Source organism: Mya arenaria, chromosome 16 (assembly GCF_026914265.1).
Source record: "Mya arenaria isolate MELC-2E11 chromosome 16, ASM2691426v1".
NCBI lineage: Eukaryota > Metazoa > Mollusca > Bivalvia > Myida > Myidae > Mya > Mya arenaria.
Window position 1 is genome coordinate 45,185,178 of NC_069137.1, and position 19,449 is coordinate 45,204,626.

A 19,449-nucleotide genomic window follows, 5' to 3' on the forward strand; every position below is an offset into this window, starting at 1 on the left:
TGTGACCACATGCGCGTGAAAGTAAACAATCACTTTAACCACAAACAAAATATATACAAGTACAATTATGCAACAATAACCTCATCAGACATTGTAGTATTCTTCTGATAGCGCGTATAAAATTGAACTATTGCAAAAAATAAGAGTATTGTGGTTTGCTTGTTTCTCCTCGATATTACTATTTGCCTTATTTTTTTTATAACAGACACGGGTACAATTAAGTTAGACAAACATTTATAAGCATCTAGTTATGAACGCAAAATATTAATAAACAATCGCAAAAATACAATAAGAACCCCAGGGGTGGTACTTACTTGGTGCCGGGGTCGTGGCCGCTGCCTGGACCCCTCGGGCTGCCGTTAGACCCACGAGGGCTACCAGAAAATTCCTGAGCATTGTCGGAGGATAAATGCCCGAGTTTCGTAGGAATGCGCTTTTTATAGATGCCCCAAAGCGAGCCATGGGCTCAGATAGCGCTTGTACTTAGATATGGCGCGATTTGGGTCACTCGCCAATGGGTTAATCTGCAAGTATGAATAGGAACATCCGCTGGGGGGAAGAATTTTGTTTGCAATTTATTGTTTTAAACTGTACTTTGTATTTGTATGAAACTATTAAAGAGATAAATTATCGTCTCTAACTCGGGTTAAACGGTTTAAACAAGTTTCATTTTCTTTCCTTTTCACCTAAAGTTGACATTGGTCATGTGACCTGGATGTTATTATGTGTATACAAACAGGTCCTGGGAGATGGTACCATCTAAACATTGAAAATACAAAAAAAAAAATCTAGATCTATTTTTTTATTTACCACAACATTGGCTTGACGTGGGTGGTACAGACAGTGATTTGGTTATAAAAATAGAATTTAGATTAAAACGCTTCCGTCGCTATATATAATATGCATAGGTTTGCATCGCCCGGTGCGCAACTTATGTTATGTCAAAGCTAGGCTTTTTTAAAAAAAAACTTGGTTAATTTCCTTGCTGTGTGAAACTGGATGAACATACGACTTTCGGCATTCAACATCCAAATATAGGTATAAACGACATTTGCGACATTCGAGTTTGTATGCTCAGAGCACCTTCGCGAGATTCGCAATATTCAAGACATTGTCGACATTCGTAACATTCAAGATATTTATGACATTAGCAACATTCAAGATATTGACGACATTCGCAACATTTAATATATTGACGACATTCGCAACAACATTCAAGATATTGACGACATTCGCAACATTCAAGATATTGAAGACATTCGCAACATTCAAGATATTGACGACATTCGCAACATTCAAGATATTGACGAGATTCGCAACATTCAAGATAATGACGACATTCGCAACAACATTCAAGATATTGACGACATTCGCAACATTCAAGATATTGACAACATTCGCAACATTAAAGATATTGACGACATTCGCAACAACATTCAAGATATTGACGACATTCGCAACATTCAAGATATTGAAGACATTCGCAACATTCAAGATATTGACGACATTCGCATTAACATTCAAGATATTTACGACATTCAAGATATTGACGACATTCCCATTCAAGATATTGATGACATTTGTTACATTAAAGACAAGACGACATTCGCAACGTTTAAGATATTGACGACATTCACAACATTCAAGATATTGTCGACTTTCACAACAACATTCGCAACATTAAAGATATTGACGACATTCACAAAAACATGCGCAACATTCAAGATATTTACAAGATTCGCAACAACATTCAAGATATTGACGACATTCGCAACATTCAAGTTATTGACGACATTCAAGATATTGTCGACATTCAAGACATTCGCAACATTCAAGATATTGACGACATTCAATACATTCGCAACATTCTAGATATTCGCAACATTCAAGATACTGACGACATTCGCAACATTCGAGACATTGACGACGTTCAAGACATTGTCGACATTTGCAACATTCAAGATATTGACGACATTAGCAACATTCAAGACATTGACGACATTCGCAACATTCAAGATGTTTCAAAAAGTGATCAACATTCCCTTTCAACTTAGGAAATTTTAATGCAGCCAGGTGTCCATTCGAGTATCCGTATAAGATGAAATACAAAAGGTAATGATTAAGTATAGGATGTATTAATTTGTTCTTTTAAGGAACTTTTGCCCTGAATTGTTAACATCTCTGTCGTACCTAGTATATAATAGCATAATCAACATTTAAGTATAATTTTTCATTACAAAACGACTTGAAGATCGTCATTGTCATCCTAAAAAGGAGTGACTGCATGTATAATTTTAAAACTATTATCAACTCTTGAAACAAACACTTATCTAAAAGAGCGAAGCATATGGTGTACTTCGGTTTAACTAAATGTCCCTTTCGCACGGGGGTAAAAAGTGGAACTGGTGAAGTTCGCCAAAACAAAACGCACTAGTTAAGTGCAAAACGCACCAATATAGATGAATAAAATACTGTTTAATGTTTCTTAAACGAAACAAGAGCGCCGTTGTGCGAACACCAACGCCCGTCTGTTTTGTTATTTTTCGGAGTAATATCATTAACTATTAAAGACAGCGTTGCTGACCTATTAAACATAGATGTGCTAATTGCCTTTGGCAACATATGTACCAAATTCCATTTGAATATCTGGAAAGGCTTTTGAGCTATGACAAAGGTTAAATTGGTACCGTTATAACAACGACGCCGACAAAAACACCAAGCCTACGACAATGCTTCCAGTCGTTTCTTTGAAAAACAGGCGATATTTATGCCATTTAAGAAAAAGTGCCAATAAGAATTCTAGCTGTATTTTTATAGAAACTTTAATGTTCATGTAAACAGTATTTAAATAAAGGTTTTGGAAAAATATAAGTACAGTCGAACCCGTTGGCTCGAACTCGCTTGGCTCGAATTTATCGTTGGCTCGATGTGGATGTAAGGGACCGATTTCTATTTACTGACTGTAAACATTCCTGCCGAGCCAACGGGGTTCGACTGTATGTATAATGTATTTCCGATTGAGAACAATCGACCTGAGGGCACGTGCGATAGCTGTTTACCATTTCAATGAATCGCGATTACGTTTATATTTATACTATTCACCTTTTAAGAGAAAATACGAACAATAATCGCCAAAAGCGGAACTGCTTGACACCAACATGCGTTTTCTATGTGAAATTTTAAAGAAACAGTTTTAAGATATGCAAGAGAATATATTCCATGTCTTCGTCAAGCCTCGTTACCGGCTTCCTCGTGGGAGAAAGAATATTATCACTTTGTGTATTGAATTGTTTATTTGTTAGTACTAAGCAAATCAAATACGTCTTGTTAATAATAATTCGATATATGGCCGGCCCTGAATCATTAGATAATACTAGTTAGTATCTCTCAAAATAATTTATTTCTGAATAGTACTGCTTATACATGTATATTTATTTATGTCTTCTGGCAAGAATTTCAGTGCAAACCGTCATTCAAATGATAAATAACTTAAATGGTCACTGGCTATAACAACCTTGTTTCTGCTGAAATAAATTTGTGTTTACTGTTCTGTTCTAAGAGCAAAATAATTATGTTTCTCAATAGTTATTTTGTTCGATATGTGCATGGCATGAATGTAAAATGAATTGAAAACCTTTTTTGGAGTTTATCACCCCAAACCATTATGTAAAAAGTCTGTCTTTAAAACTGTTGAACATGAACATCAAAGTTTCAGCTGGATCTCTGAATAGCACATTACCTTAATCGATATTTTTTACGAATTTTACATCGACGAAAAGTACTAGCTGTTAACCTTAAATGCACCAAATGTACGCTTACATCGCGGCCTATATGCTTTAAAAGTTCAGGGGTGGTTCCAAAATTGACGTAAGAGGGGCTTAGATTTGGACCTTTTGACTTTCGGCCCTCTCTCAGAAATTTTTAACAATTTCTGGTCCAAAATAGTGCATTTCGAGCGTATTTTATTATTATTTTCTCCGATATTAACATATAAAGTAAACGATTTTATTTTACTTTTATTTTTTATTTATTTTTTATTTTTTATTTTTTTTTTTTTTTTTTTTATTTTTTTTTTTTTTTTTGGGGGGGGGGGCGCCGGGTGCCCCCATCCCTGGATCCGCAAGTGAAGTTTGTCCAAAAAGTTCATACCTCTTCCTACATGAGTCATGACAGTAACAGAGGACATTTAATGTCTTTTGAGCTTATCAAACAAATGTATCAATTTATTTGTCAGTGTGACTTCTATCGCTGAAAAGATTAGCTATGCAAATATTTATGTATGGATTACGAAATGGAACATTGTCTAGCACTCCATGAATTTTTATCCTACATATATTTAAATATTCATTCGTTATGAAGAACAAAACCGATAATGCATTTTTAAATGTGAAGCAAACCAATAAACACACACAACTGATAAAACTTGAACTTATGGAACGACAGCAGGTACAATTTCATTATCTCATTGACCTTTTTCCTAACCCAAAACGTTTCATAACTGCTTTAAAGGGACCAGACACCAGATGGTCCCACAATGGGCATATACAGTATTTCCTCCAGACAAGCTGCGAGCTAGCATGAAACCGATAATGCATTTTTTACATGATTTAAAGAATAACCGCCATTGTCATGTCGCTGTCTCAGCTGAGTTTCCCCGTTAAAAAGCGCAAAATGGTTTCTCAGTTTAAAAAAGCGCGGAATGATTTTTTTTCCGACAGCTTGCAAGTCATGTGATGGCTACACACACAAAACTGTCAATACGCGCATCACAACTCGCTGTCATTTCCAGCAGAGTTAAAGGCTCTTTCAAGGGTTTCCTTTGATCAATTGCATCACTGATGTTGATGACAAATCTGTGTCTACGTTGTTTCGCAGCAGTTTTCCTATATATACTTTTATATATACTTTTATTTCCTCCATAATGCTATGAAGAGCAAAACTACAGTTTATAAATGTACAACATACAAGTTTACAACATGACATTATGCAATTAAAGAAATATTTAAACAGCATTCACACTTATATAATTCATTTTCGAGTACATAAATTGAAATTCCACGAAAATGGTATTACCAGACCTGTGTCTTTTTCATATTGCTTTATCAATATTTACTTAACTGTATAAGTAAATATAAAGCACAATTTAGAGACCAATATTATATACACACACTTTAAGACAATATCCGTATTGCATGCATTTCCTAGATACGAAAACGAAATATCTAGATAAATTTGCTTAATGAATATCACATCCTTTCTACAGATAAATAATACATATAAATAGTCATAACGATATATCAGTTATGATGTGCCAGCATGTTTGGGTTTATAAAATTTCTCAGAAAACTATGTGAACAAGCTGCAAATGAGGTTCACAAGATATACAGATGTGTTTCTTATGAGGCAATGAACAGCACATTCAATCAGTTTATTGCTCTGTATGACTGGCCTTAAAGAAATGAAACTAGCATAATTCAATGGAGTGTCAGAGTTGGTGAGAACATATCTCCACATCAAATGCCGTTTCGCATCATGAGCACTACAGAAGCAAATTCGATGCACAACTTAATTGTCTATTAATAAATCACAATGGGTGCATTGTCGTATATAGTCCCTTTCAGTTCTTAGACTAATAATATTCACCATTTGTCCGTTTCTTCCGGAAAGCCATGAAGTGTGAATATTAAGTATTTGAAAGTCACGTGAGGAGTACAGATAAATAAGCTGACGCTATTTTCAAAATAACTTGATTTTAAGTAAGAGACAACCCCGGTAACTTTCGAAGTTTAAAAATGCGCAAAATCTGCGAAAGATGCAAGTTTCGTTTGCGATGTGATAGATCAGTAAGTTAGATTCAATACGATGTATAAACGATGTCAATGTTATGTAAGTGTTCGACTATTTTCTTTTCTTCTTGCAATTGTATCATCTGGTGTCTAGTCCCTTTAATCTTATTTTAAAAAATGCGTACAAACCTTTGACCTAACATGACCGACATTTACTGACAGTGTACAACATAGAAATCCTTTGTGTTTTCGCTTATTCGCCTGTTTCTTTTGCTCCCCCACCACCCGCCCAAACCCCACCCAGGACCCCGTCTCTCATGTACGGAGACATTGTTGTTGTTGTGAAACTGAGTTTAAAATATAATGTTGCAAACCGTTTAAACACCTCTTAAGTATAAACTTAACTATGCGTCATCTCATAGCGTTTTGTCTATTTGGGAGCCTAACATTTGTAAATAACTACTGTGTTGTTCCCTAAAAAATAATTATCAGTATACAAATAACTTACAGAGTTTGCGCTTAGAAGCCTATTTTATAGATGTATGTGAAGTAAAAAAGATATCGATGAAATCTATGCATTTGGTAGCATTATATCGCAACTGGAGTTGTTCAGTCTCGTTAAAGAAGCACTCTTACACCCAAATAAGATTTACCATAGCTAATACAATTGTTTAAGTATACCAAAAATGATGAATACATGTAAAAAAACAACAATGGTTCTTATGAAGGATATTGAGTTTAATTTGAAAGAAAGATGCAGAAAACACGGTATTCTACCTCATGGTAAATCTTTGATCACTCATTATTTTTGCCTTTGTTAGCTTTTAAGTACACGGTTACAATCTTGTTATCAGTAAGTTATATTTTCCATAGAAGAATTATTAAGTAAGTAGATAAAGGTTGATCACTCATGTTTGTTATACATGTATATGTTTTGATTTTTAACAAGAGTGTCGCTTTAATCGAACCAACACCCAACGCAAAGTAACATTATTAAAAGAATAAACAAACAAACAGAACAGGAACATTTCAACATCTTGTAATTTATTTACAAAACACAATGAACAAATATTTCAAGAAAAATCTCAGACAATTAAAACTCATAACTTTTGTACAAAAAAAACTTTATAAAAGTGACCGAACGTCTTGAAAACGTCGTGAAGCGTTTCTTATTCCACCGTATAGCCTGGTGGGTAACTTAGGACGACATCTGAAGGGCAGTTGGGAGTCTGGCAGCACTTTCCGGGGGCTGGAGCGTCCAAGTGGCAGGTCGGGGGAAGGTTCCACACCACACATCTGTTAAGAGAAAAATGTTCATTTAGCAAACTGAAGGACGTTAATGATATAAGACTTGAAGAGCAGACATATCCATGGCTTACAATACACCCAAGCACGTGTAAAGAGACATAAAATAAATAATAGGAGTCCAGGAAACTTGGGATAATATTCAAAGATATGATCTACCGTGAAAGTAAAGTTTCTAGCACTTGTCAAAATGACACAGGGGTTGTATTCATTATGCATATCAAATCAATCTTACAGTCATTCATATTTGACATAATTCACTCTATTGGTTAGTTATTAATAATCATTAATCCGATTAGCTACATCGTTCTTAGATCCAACATTGAATACCAGCCTGATCTACATGTGTATTTAAGCATATCAGTATAGGTTCTTGTTACACGTTAATGGTGAAGAAATAAATATTAAATTTGGTCAATCATTTTTGCATTTGGAAAGTTCACGCGATTAAGATCAGTTTTAATCCATGTATGCCGCAAATAATGATACTGGTGGGCAAGAACGACGACACAATTGTTCATGGATTTTGCGGTGCGACATTCATAGGAGAACATAATGGCATGGATAAGTAGTTAATTCGAGTTGTCATTCTTGTGTAAATAGTGTCGGATATGGCGGAACAATGGTCGTAATGTTAAATTTTGAACTAAATGGAAAGTTGTCCTTTTTTCAACTTGCATTTTAAGGAAAAGAAACTAACAATGTTTGTATACAAAATATGGACACGAATAGATGCATATGCATAAAGTTCATAAAAATATACCCTTTCTTGAAATAATCTTCTAATATTATATTGATTTTCTTACAATTACTCACTAATATGCTTTGTAAATACAGCCCGAGGGGATCGTATGCATAATGCATCTTAGTGACAATTTTTAAATTAGTGAAAAATAGCCTTTTTGTTGAATTGAAAGAAAACAGACAATATTTGTACATGAAAATATGAAAATAAGCAAGAAAATGGTTTAAACAATATAATGTATATGAATAAATTTCATGTAAAGTAGAGTGTGTTTTAAATAATCGTTGTCAAATACTACGAAATGTTCACTAACTTCGAAATATTCACAAATTTGCTTGATCAATGCGGCCCCAGGCCCTAATGTTTCGAAACTTCTTAAGTCCCTTATATCTAAGAATGTATATTGGCATATTGATATAAGCCATTTTAATCATGTTAAGCTTAAGAAGTTTCATGAAATTGGGGCGGTCTTCATTTCTTAAATTTTAATGGCGGAATTACTTAAATTCTCATATAATTTGTATTAAGACTTGGGTTCTATAAAAGTGCTGCATTGCCATTGCCTTTGAAACCAGCAGGTGACCAACTTACAGAGCAGTGCGTCTGTATCGTCCCATCGAGGCGTCGGTACATTCACATTTATAGTCGCACCCGTCCCTCCACGTCTGGCTCTGCGTATACACGTTGTTCTTGTAGTAACAGCCGGTCGTCTGACCTGTAAGACCACAGGCCAACTCAAAATACAAACTACACAGGTGGTGTGTAAGCTTATTTATTCTCACACTTGGGCAAGGCCCATTCGGCGAGTGCTCCGATAAGATTGTTAGTCATATTAGGTTTTTGGAGCAAAGTGCACTGACAGAATGTAGCCCTGGTTCTTTAACGTGCACCAGTGTATGACCTCCATTGAACGTCCCTGGCGGAAGACGATTAGAAATATTCTTAGTGGTGCGGCGGGGAATCGAACCTACGACCTCTGGATTGACAGTCAAGTGTGTTACAACTAGACCCCGGATCCGCCACAAACCGTAATGTTCTACATACGTGCAATAAACACTATCAATAAAATGCAAGATTTAAATATAAAGTAAATGCGAAAGATAATGTTATGACGTTAAACTACACAGCTTTAAAAGGTATTACGGAGTGATTCTTCTTTTCCGTGCAAAATCGTTCAAACTGCATAAAGGAAAAAATAATAAGGATCGATGCTTATATTTACATTTCCCCTTTTCACAAATTTATCATTTTATTTTTCCGCGATTTAATTACAATAAAGGAAAGAATACTTTCGAGAGTGTTTTTAATTCGTGTTTTACATATGCATGCCCCAGGTCAGTAAGAGGTCACGAAAGGTCGAACGGATCATGCAAAAAGAACGCAAAATTTATCGTTCAAAAAATCGAGTGCGAATGTAGATATTTTCCTATATATGGTGCTCATAGTACAAAAGTAATAGTACGTATCCAAATTCCGGTAATGTTGCAACACGTACCGGTCATGGTGCCTGTCCCTGTGCCCGTGGCTCCCGTGCAGTCCGGTACACCGCAACACTATTCAGCAACCGTCCTCAATACGCAGCCCGCCGCCAAATTATACGTGGGACACCTGATTGTGATAAAGCATGTCAATATTGGGGTTTAAAAAGTCATTGGCTTAATTGTACATACAAGACGAAACATGTTTTGTCCGTCTGCCAAATTGCATTAACATATAAACATATTTAAGAAGCATGAACAAAACTTGCTTTAAAATCTCCTTAGTAATAACTACCAAGCCCTCACGGTTACTAACGCAATTGAATTTCACCAACTACCATTTATTATGCCAATATTGTAATCTGATTCTATTGGAGCAACCTAGCCTGAACCACACCAAACAGGAACTTGTTTTAGGAATCCCTATTCAAGACAAGCCCCTCCCGATGACCCAGCCTGTACTAGTTATACATTCCCTATTGAATACAAGCCTCTCCCGATGGCTCAGTCTGCACAAATAATACATTCTATATTCAAGACAAGCCCCTCCCGATGGCTCAGCCTGAACTATTTATACATACTAGCCTGAATTAGTTAAAACACATTCTTTTTTCAAGGCAAGCCTCTCCCGATGGCCCAGACTGTACCAGTCATACATTCTCCATTCTAAACAAGCCTCTCCCGATGGCTCAGCCTGTACAAGTAATTCATTCCCTATTCAAAACAAGCACCTCCCCATGGCTCAGTCTGTACTAGTAGTGCATTCCCGATTCAAGACAGACCTCTCACGATGGCTCAGCCTGTACAGGTATTACATTCCCTATTCAAGACAACCCTCTCCCGATTGCTCAGCCTGTAAGGTATTACATTCACTATTTAAGACAAACCTTTCAGGTAATACATTCCCTATACAAGACAAACCCCTCCCGATGGCCAGCCTGTACAGGTAATACATTCCCTATTCAAGACAGGCCTCTCCCGATGGCTCAGCCTGTACATGTAATAGATTCCCTATTCAAGACAGGCCTCTCCCGATGGCTCAGCCTGTACAGGTAATACATTCCCTATTCAAAACAGGCCTCTCCCGATGGCTCAGCCTGTACAGGTAATACATTCCCTATTCAAGACAGACCTCTCCCGATGGCTCAGCCTGTACAGATAATACATTCCCTATTCAAGACAGGCCTCTCCCGATGGCTCAGCCTGTACAGGTAATACATTCCCTATTCAAGACAGGCCTCTCCCGATGGCTCAGCCTGTACAGGTAATACATTCCCTTTTCAAGACAGACCTCTCCCTAACGACTCTTCAGCCTGTGCTAGTTATATATACATGTATCATATACTTACCATATACATCTCCTATTTAAGACAAGCCGCTCCCGAATGGGACAAATTAAAAAGAACCTATCCCTTGGTTTTCTCTTACCTATCTCCACACCTGTAGAAGCCCGTCTGTCCGTTTTCACATGTACAGTTGTAGTCACAGCCGTCATACCAATGGTCACCAGCTCCGTAATACCGACCCTTATATACGCAACCGCCACCTGAAAATACAACAAAACACTGCTGACTCTGTCCAAATGTCATTAAAATCAGATCCCAAGTAATCGTTTTACGGCGGCAATGGCCTCCAAAGTCATGTTCTCTGATCGCATACTGCGTAGTGAAATAAAGCGAACATCACGATATGATTTTAAAGAGATTGATTTTGTCTAAGAATATCATTGAATGACCTCGGGCGAATAACTGCAATGGTGACGATATTGTCGCTTTAACAATTACTCTCAATGAACAGTCAGAAATTTAGACTGCTTTTGTAATACTTTAGATATAGTTTATGTTTTAGAATCACAGCGTTAGAATGTATAAAATGTCAGGAAGTTTCAGCCTTATTGATATAAGAAGTCTATTAAAATAAAGGAGGAGTTTAAAATACTCACTGTATTCCACATATCCAGAGCCAGTGCCGGTGCCGGTTCCCGTTCCCGTCCCTGTCCCAGTGCCCGGTGCCGCGGTACCGGATCCGGTTATTACACCACCAGAACCCGTCGCTGAAACAGCGGTTACAACAAATGTTTTGTCAATTACTTTACATCATATGCAGAGAACAGAATATAACACATTTTCTTAACTTAAAACACCTCTTAATTTATTAACGACGACGCCAACGACGGGCGACGGACAATGACTAATTGTCTACAGTAACAGTGGGTGTTTGGAAGATGGTTCTCACGAGGTCTTAAAGCAAGTGTATGAACAAACAGGTACCAATTACCTGGACAGAGGTTACAGTAGTGTGCGCAGTTGTCACGTGCCCATTGCTCGTACAATCCCGTGCACGCATCTTGAGTGTAGGCAGCGCAGTTGGATAGCTTGTCCATACAGCTACCAGACCCAGTTCCTAAGAAGAGTAAGATTACAGTTCCAAGTTAATTTGCAATATCGGCAATACATAAGCCTTTGGCCATAAACATACACATAGGATGAAATGTACACAAATTGAAAAGGTGACAAATACAAAATAAACTAACAAAAAACATTTCACACGTACATAGTATATACACAATAACAATTTACTTGATTGTAATATCTAACTATGAAGCAACTGCGTCAATACTGGCAGAACGTCGTTGAAAAGCATTGTAAATGTATTAAGATACATGTCTTATATTGTTTGTGCTTTTGAGGATATTAAAACCCTAAATTTATTCAAGGTATTCCACAAATTGAAAACATTGAATTGTAGACGTAAGTCATAAAAAAGGACAAGCAAGCAAAAAATAAAATTCAGATTGTACCTTCCAACTTCAATTTCAAGAATGTGAGAACATAGTCGCAACCCCGTTAATGCAATTCTATATTTCTATGAAATCGAGATTCTTTTCAAATTCAAAATTTAACTTGAGTTGTTTATAATAATTTAACTTCGGTAGTGAATGAATGGTGTCAGTCCAGTGTTTTACATATTGATCGTGGCGGCGTTGTCTTAACGATATAAAACAACAATTTGATATATGATCAGAAGACCAAACATAACTAAAACCGAGGGTGTCTAACACATTCTTTATATATTTAGACCAGTTATCCTTAGCATTGCAGTAAACAGAACTAACATCATTAACTTTTCACAATATATATTATAAACGAGGTTGGGGAAGATTTGATATTGCACCAAACTTTAAGTGCTCTGAATCGTCCTTGCTCTCTTAGTAGAGCAGCATTAGAAGTTTGAGAGCGAACTCCAAGAATGTTTTTACAATATTTAAGGTGGAGTTTATCCACCTATTTCATGTCATATATACCCCAAACCTCACAACCATACATAAGAATAGGAGCAATCATAGAGTCGAACAATAAGAGTTTAGTCTAAACGTCGTGTTTAACTCTACCAAAAAATGATACAATGTGATTATATGCTTTCAAAGCTTGATCTTTCAGCGCTTTAACTGCATTTACAAAAAGTTCCATTGTAATTGAATTTAATACCCAAATAACAGAAGATATCCATTGTTTCGACAACATTATTATCAATGGACCAAACAAAGCGATTCAATGTTTTTCATTTTTCAAAAATACATATTTTAGTTTTTTAGATTAATTTTCAAGACCCAACTTGCATAAATATCTATGTATTGCAGTTGTGCTTGAAGACTATTAGGGTCAGTTGTGAACAGAGCAATGTCGTCAGCAATTAGTAACGTGTATAGAAACAGCTTAATTATATCGTTCTGGGTTAGATTTTCAAAATCTAAATACTCCCGAATGTCATTAATAAACAAAATAAATAAAAGAGGAGAAAGAGGTTCCCCTTGTTTCACTCCAATAAATATATCGAACAGTTCTGAATATAACATATGTTTAACACACGCCTCAACATTTGCATATAGGGACATAAGCATGGTTATCATTTAACTACTTGTACCAGACGGAACTAATTTAATCCGCAAAGCATCGTGTATAACAGTGTCAAAAGCATTTTCATAATCAATAAAAGCACAGTACAATTTCTGTTTTGCGCTGAAACCTTCTAAATAATAGTATGAAGTAAAGGATTTTCACCAAGCATGTTCTTATTAAATGCATTTTTATACATTCATACTTTGTCTGCTGCATCTTTAATTTCCTTTACATGTGTCCCTTCACTTTACAATTTCTAGTCCTCTGCATCCTCGGTACCCGATCCATCCATAATAGATAGACCTTAAGCTGCCAGTTGACCCTGCTCCCCAGCCCCGGGGGCAATTATGAAGGATATAATTTTCCCAAAGCTTAAGCAAAACGCCACAAAATGAGATATGTTTACGCTCTGAGGGAGGGGGCATAAGTGAGCAACGGACATTTAAACTACGTTACCCTACGTTTTTTTTATAATTTTATCACCACTTTTTCTTCCATGTATAATGATGGTTTTCAATGAGATAAAATAAGTTGGTAAATGATCCATCTTAAGTTCTATGAAGGGTTTTTAAATAATTCAGACTGCACGAATTGGTGTATATTTCGTGACTTTTTAAATGTAATATAAAAACAACGTTTTTACAAAAATGATAGGTTACACAGAGTGCTTAAACAAATAAAGTTATGTCATTTCGCTTGATAAAAAGGTATGTCATATTCAAAATACGTATTACACAATTTCATCAAAATTTCCTTAAACTTCCTTATGATTGCACAGATAATGCGTGTGTTATCTACGTAGCTTACAATTGTATTTTGCACAACAACGATTCATCCTGATAAAGCACTAATACTTTTTACAAATTAAACACTGTAGTTATACACTGTTTTATTCCTAATTTAAACCACTAGTATAACTTACGTAACCATGATTTTGTTACTAAAACAAAAGTGTTGAATGTTAAAAATTATGTAAAAAACGGGTTAGATCAAATAGAATAGCAAACTATTAAATGTAAAAACACAATTACATAAAATATATGTATTTGTTCAACAGAAATTGTAAAATGGCATATAAAAGAGATATATTTTATTCATACTCAATACAGCGTCCATATTTATTACTACAATTTACAGATGCAATGTTATATCCGTTTAATATGTAATTGTGATATTTCTATTCCATTAACATAAAACATTTAGGAGTGTTGTGTTATCTAGTCAGCATGTCAAGTGATGTGAAAGAAATTTGAAGTAACGTATTTAATATGAAAATTGGTGTTTTTTGTCGTATGTCTTTAAATTTTAGAGTCGCTCATTTTTTGCAACTAAAACTTGCATAATATAATATAACATGATAAGAAAAGTGTTAAGTCAATAAATTTTGTCCTGTTAACATTAAAGTTGTTTGTAAAGTTTTTTTTTTTTACAAAGTAATGTATTCTACATGCACATTTATCACAATATGTGATTGGTTTTCTTTATTATTTGTGCACTTTGCTTTTATGCCATGAACAAGGAGCATTGTATAGATAGCATTGCAAAGTGACATCAAATGCTCACTGCAGGCCTTATTTGTAAAATATGTATAAACAGGTAGTTTTCTTTTCTTATGATGTGACGTATTACACGTAAATTTATTACAGTGAAACCATACTTGAGTTTATGTCTTAATGTTGAATTAGTCTTCTCCGAAAAATCGATGCAGATTATTTTGTAGTTTTTTGTTCATCATAAAAAATTGCAAGTTTGGAAGTAACGTAAATAACAGTTTTTTCAGACATGAAAAAAATTCGCTGAAAAAAAATTATGATGTTTTATTACGTCATGTATAATTAAATTAAAACAGTTTTCTATACTTTTTCTTTTATATTTTTTTACAAGTAAACATTATGTTCAAAAGCTGATAATTATTTAGTAACGATTTTTTAACATGGTGCTTTAGTTTCCAGACGCCCCAACGGCCAAGGCGTAAACATGTCTTAAAATGTTTATATGATGATACACTTTCATAAAATCATGTTCTACAAAATTGCCCTTGGTGGGAAGCAAAACAAGTTTCCCTTATAATCTAATACAACTCCATTGGATACAATACTCTGCAGAGTCATAGAAATAGCAGAGCGCGGAATTCGACAATGTTTTATTGATAATTCCAAGGAACTATCGTGTAAAATGTCCCAACAACCATTTGGTACGCTCCAAATCCCTTGTATCATTACCTGTGATAGTGCCAGTTCCTGTACCGGTACCAGTTCCCGTACCTGTACCAGTGCTAGTTCCCGTACCAGTACCAGTGCCAGTTCCCGTACCAGTACCAGTGCCTGTTCCAAAAATCAAATAAGTATAGTCTATATATTCATTATATCCTTTTTAACAACAAAATATGTGGAACGACAGCGTTTTGGTATATAGTCAAACATACATACAGATAATTCTGAATAAATCATCAATCCCGGCCTTTATCCATAAGCAAGCTGGTCGTCCTCGGCTTAAAGATTTACATTCGGAACTCCTCGGCCATTTTTTTCAAAAACAACCTCGGATGTATATGGACGGTTTACATACTTAAAAAGTGGTACGTTTAAGTCCGCTGCAAATAGATCGCGTAGTAATCTTATTTAGTAGTTAAAATTTATGGCTTAACTCTTGGGAATCGTAATTATGTTTGCAATAATACACTTCACTGGCAATCAATTTAAACTGAGAGCAATGAATACAACTCTTAAACACTACATTTAATTAATGCTTTTATTAAAAAAAATACGGACTACTTCAGCAGATGTACCGGCATACATCCGAGGTTGTTTTTGAAAAAATGGCCGAGGAGTTCCGAATGAAAGATTTAAGGCAAAGCCCGATCTAAACCTAAGATAAGCAAACGCACATATCAATAATAAAAGCCTTGCAAACTATGAACATGCTTACCAGTGATTATCCCCGTCCCTGCTCCTATGGACATCAATGTTCATCCTCGTTATTAACTTTCAAAACGATTATGCATTACTTTGGTTTACAACTGTTTTCAATTCGGAATCATAGGGGCAAGGTGCGATGTTTTGACAACCCCCTATGACCATGCCCCCATTGTTTTGAAACAATCCAAGGCTTATAGGTAATGCTGGGAGAATTGTTACTAATGATCAATTACAAATCAAAGATTATAGAATAAAATTAAAAAAAAAATGTAACAGATCTCCCATCATTATCAATAAGCTTGGGATTAATTCAGAACAGTGGGGTGCGTGGTCATAGGTTTGTGTCAAAACAACGCACCCTGTCCCTGTCATCGGAATTGATTATTCATATCATTAGTTTTAACTTTTAAAATTAAAAAAAAAAAGTTTACTTTAACCTACAAATCTGACTAAAACCTTATCCTGAATATACTCTCTGTATCATTCGGAACTCCTCGGCCATTTTTATCGAAAACAACCTCGGATGTATTTGGGCGGTTTACATACTCAAAAAGTGGTACGTTAATGTCCGCTGCAAGTAGATCGCGTAGTAATTTTATCTAGCAGTTAAACTTTCTGACTTAACTCTTGGGAATCTTAATTATGTTTTCAATAATACACTTCACTGACAATCAATTTAAACTTACTGGTGTTAAAAGGTGAAAAATACAATGAACGATGAATACAACTTATTTATCTAAAATATGTCAAACTCGAATAAATGTTTAATAGTAAATAATGGGAATACATATCTTAACAAAATAAAACATATCATTGTCTTATGGGAAAACCTATATATAACTTGTTCGTACTTGTACTAGTATTCTTGACTTAAAATGCTTGCAAGGGGGTGGATTTCAATAAGCATCTTAGAAACACTTTTCAACTTAGAGAAAACTTGCTATTTTCTTATTTGAATTATAAGAAAAAGAACAATCTTTGTACACCAAAACCATGAAAATAAGCAAGAAAACGTTCTGAACAATATATGCACATGAATAGATCTGATCAAAAGTAGCGGATATTTAAAAAAATGGCCTGAAAAATTACGAAAATCTAACTAAGTTGAAAATATTCACTAAGATGCTTATTGAATACGACCCCAGGTAAACATAGACCGTTTGCCTGTGACTAGAAAAAGGTGTCAAAAATTGACGTGGAATTGAATGAACATTGATATATTTTTCATTTTATGCATTAATCATATTTTCTTGGCGCTAGCAAAAAACAAGTATGCATTCCATTGCTTAAATTGTTTCCACATACCTCCACACATGTTGCAGTGTTTTGGGCAATTGGCGACGGCCCATGGACGGTACTGGGCGTCCGTGCACACACTGACATCGTATTGGGCACAGTTCGGGATCGCGTCCACGCATGCGCCGCTAGGTGGCGCCGTCGCCAAGTACGGGTTGGTACCTATACGTAAAAATAAACAAAAGAAAGTTGACGGTCACAATCTAGCGCTTGGAAACCACTATTACATCCAACAATAAAGTTGAATAGTATAGAAGAAATACAAAACCTCCATTAATACACCATACGCGACAACGTGTTTAAAATTCGGAAATTAGCAGCCGCAAATCTATCTATAGCCTCATGAATAACCAATTTAAAAAACAAACAAGGCAGCCCGTACCGCCACCGCAGTAGCCACAGAATTTTCCGCAGTTCTCCCTCGCCCATACTTCATACTGCTGTCCACATACGTAATTGCCGTACGATTGGCAGTTGACCTTGTCCTGGCACGTGCCGAACGTCTGGGCCGCGTCACACTTCAGTACCTGGCAACACGCGTCGCGCGGGTCCTGGCCGAAAGAACAGCCAGTTGGTACGGACGCGATTCTTGCGCATCTGCGTAAAAGGAAACGTATTGAGTCGAACGGCGTACATGAAATAGTTCCAAGTAATTTCATAGTTCCAAAGGCAATAGCGATTAAAAGCTTTCGTTATAAACAATGGAGTTGTTCTAATTTCATATTTTCATGAAGCGTTCTTTCAGTATTTTCATTTTATAACTACATATGTCAAAATCTTTCCTGCGTGAGGTATTGCACTTACTATCTCACTGCGTGAGGAAATGGATCCCCTTACACTGGAAATGACGTCACTCACCTCTCATTACACCTGTACATTCCCTTGCTGGCGTCCACACATTCACAGTCGTAGGCGCAGCCGTCCTGCCACGTGGCGCCCTGGGCGTACACCTGACCCTTGTACAGACATTTGCCTGAAGGATAAAAAACATATATACAGGACTGAGCAATTTAGATCCCCTTGAACTCAAAATGTAATTAAAGGCAGCAGTATTCGATGCCGTGAACTGGGAATTGCAGACCAGATCGAGGTCCTTTATGCCATACTACTGCGATATTGATATGTGTCTAGTGTTATGTAACAAGATAAACACAATCCATAATAACATGGAATGTGTGAACAGTCAACATTCGAATGCCGATATTATTTTTTAACCGCTTAAATGACAATCGGAACACCTCGGCCAGTATCGATTTAGGAATTGGCTCGAAGCTTGCCGGAGATGGCCGAGTTGTTACGATTGCTTAAATAAACATATTTTAAAGAGGAGCTGTTTTTTGTCGGCACTTTTCGTTATTCAATTTGAAAGTTTGAAAGGGGGCTTATGAAACTTATTATTCATTAGCCATGCCTATATACACATACACTGGCCGAAGTCACAGAGAGTTTGGCTTCATAAATAGGATGCAAATATGTGTTGGTGCTTAAGCAGGGGCGCATCCATATATGACGTTAGAGGGGGTGTAACTTAGGGGCGTAACCTTTTGACCTGCGCCCTTCCCTCAGAACCGAAATTGGTTAGGTATAACGTGTTGGCATGGGGAGTTCTCACCCAAAAATAGCTCAACAATTACGAGTCCGAAATGGTGCATTTGGGCATATTTTATTCATTTTTGCCATAAAAAACCCGGACGATGGACGTTTTTAGCTCCCCCCACCCTTAAGGTGTTAACTGAGGCAGGTGTTAAGGTATATTGAAAACCATCATATCATTTTTTGCATGAACTTCATTTTTGAGTAACACCAGAATGATGCTACGATTATGATACATAAATATATAAGAGAAGTAATGAAATATAATATCACTATGATTATAAAGCAATTGTGTTAATTTATTTCTTAAATAGCACACTATCTATATAAAACAGCACTCGGTTAAAACATTTACAATATTCAAATTTAACATTTTGTAACTTAAAACTATACCACATCTGTGTTTGAATTAATGATTGGTTGATCACC

General features: G+C 36.0%; 1 protein-coding gene and 2 long non-coding RNA genes across 3 annotated transcripts in view; all 3 read right to left on the reverse strand.

The window, feature by feature from the left end:
* The window catches only part of LOC128221702 (collagen alpha-1(XII) chain-like), a 34,663-nt gene extending 34,201 nt beyond the window's left edge, over positions 1-462 (reverse strand). Inside the window, 1 exon segment of the mRNA XM_052930302.1 lies at positions 315-462. Coding sequence (XP_052786262.1) covers positions 315-462 — 148 coding nt within the window.
* A 10,284-nt stretch (positions 463-10,746) lies between these two features.
* LOC128221293 (uncharacterized) lies at positions 10,747-11,686 on the reverse strand. The gene is made up of 3 exons (XR_008258946.1): positions 11,592-11,686; positions 11,257-11,367; positions 10,747-10,860 (listed from the first exon to the last, which is right to left on the reverse strand). It is a non-coding gene; the product is annotated as an uncharacterized LOC128221293 (long non-coding RNA).
* A 2-nt stretch (positions 11,687-11,688) lies between these two features.
* LOC128221296 (uncharacterized) lies at positions 11,689-16,163 on the reverse strand. The gene is made up of 3 exons (XR_008258949.1): positions 16,142-16,163; positions 15,436-15,537; positions 11,689-11,717 (listed from the first exon to the last, which is right to left on the reverse strand). It is a non-coding gene; the product is annotated as an uncharacterized LOC128221296 (long non-coding RNA).
* Between the last annotated feature and the right edge of the window lie 3,286 nt (positions 16,164-19,449).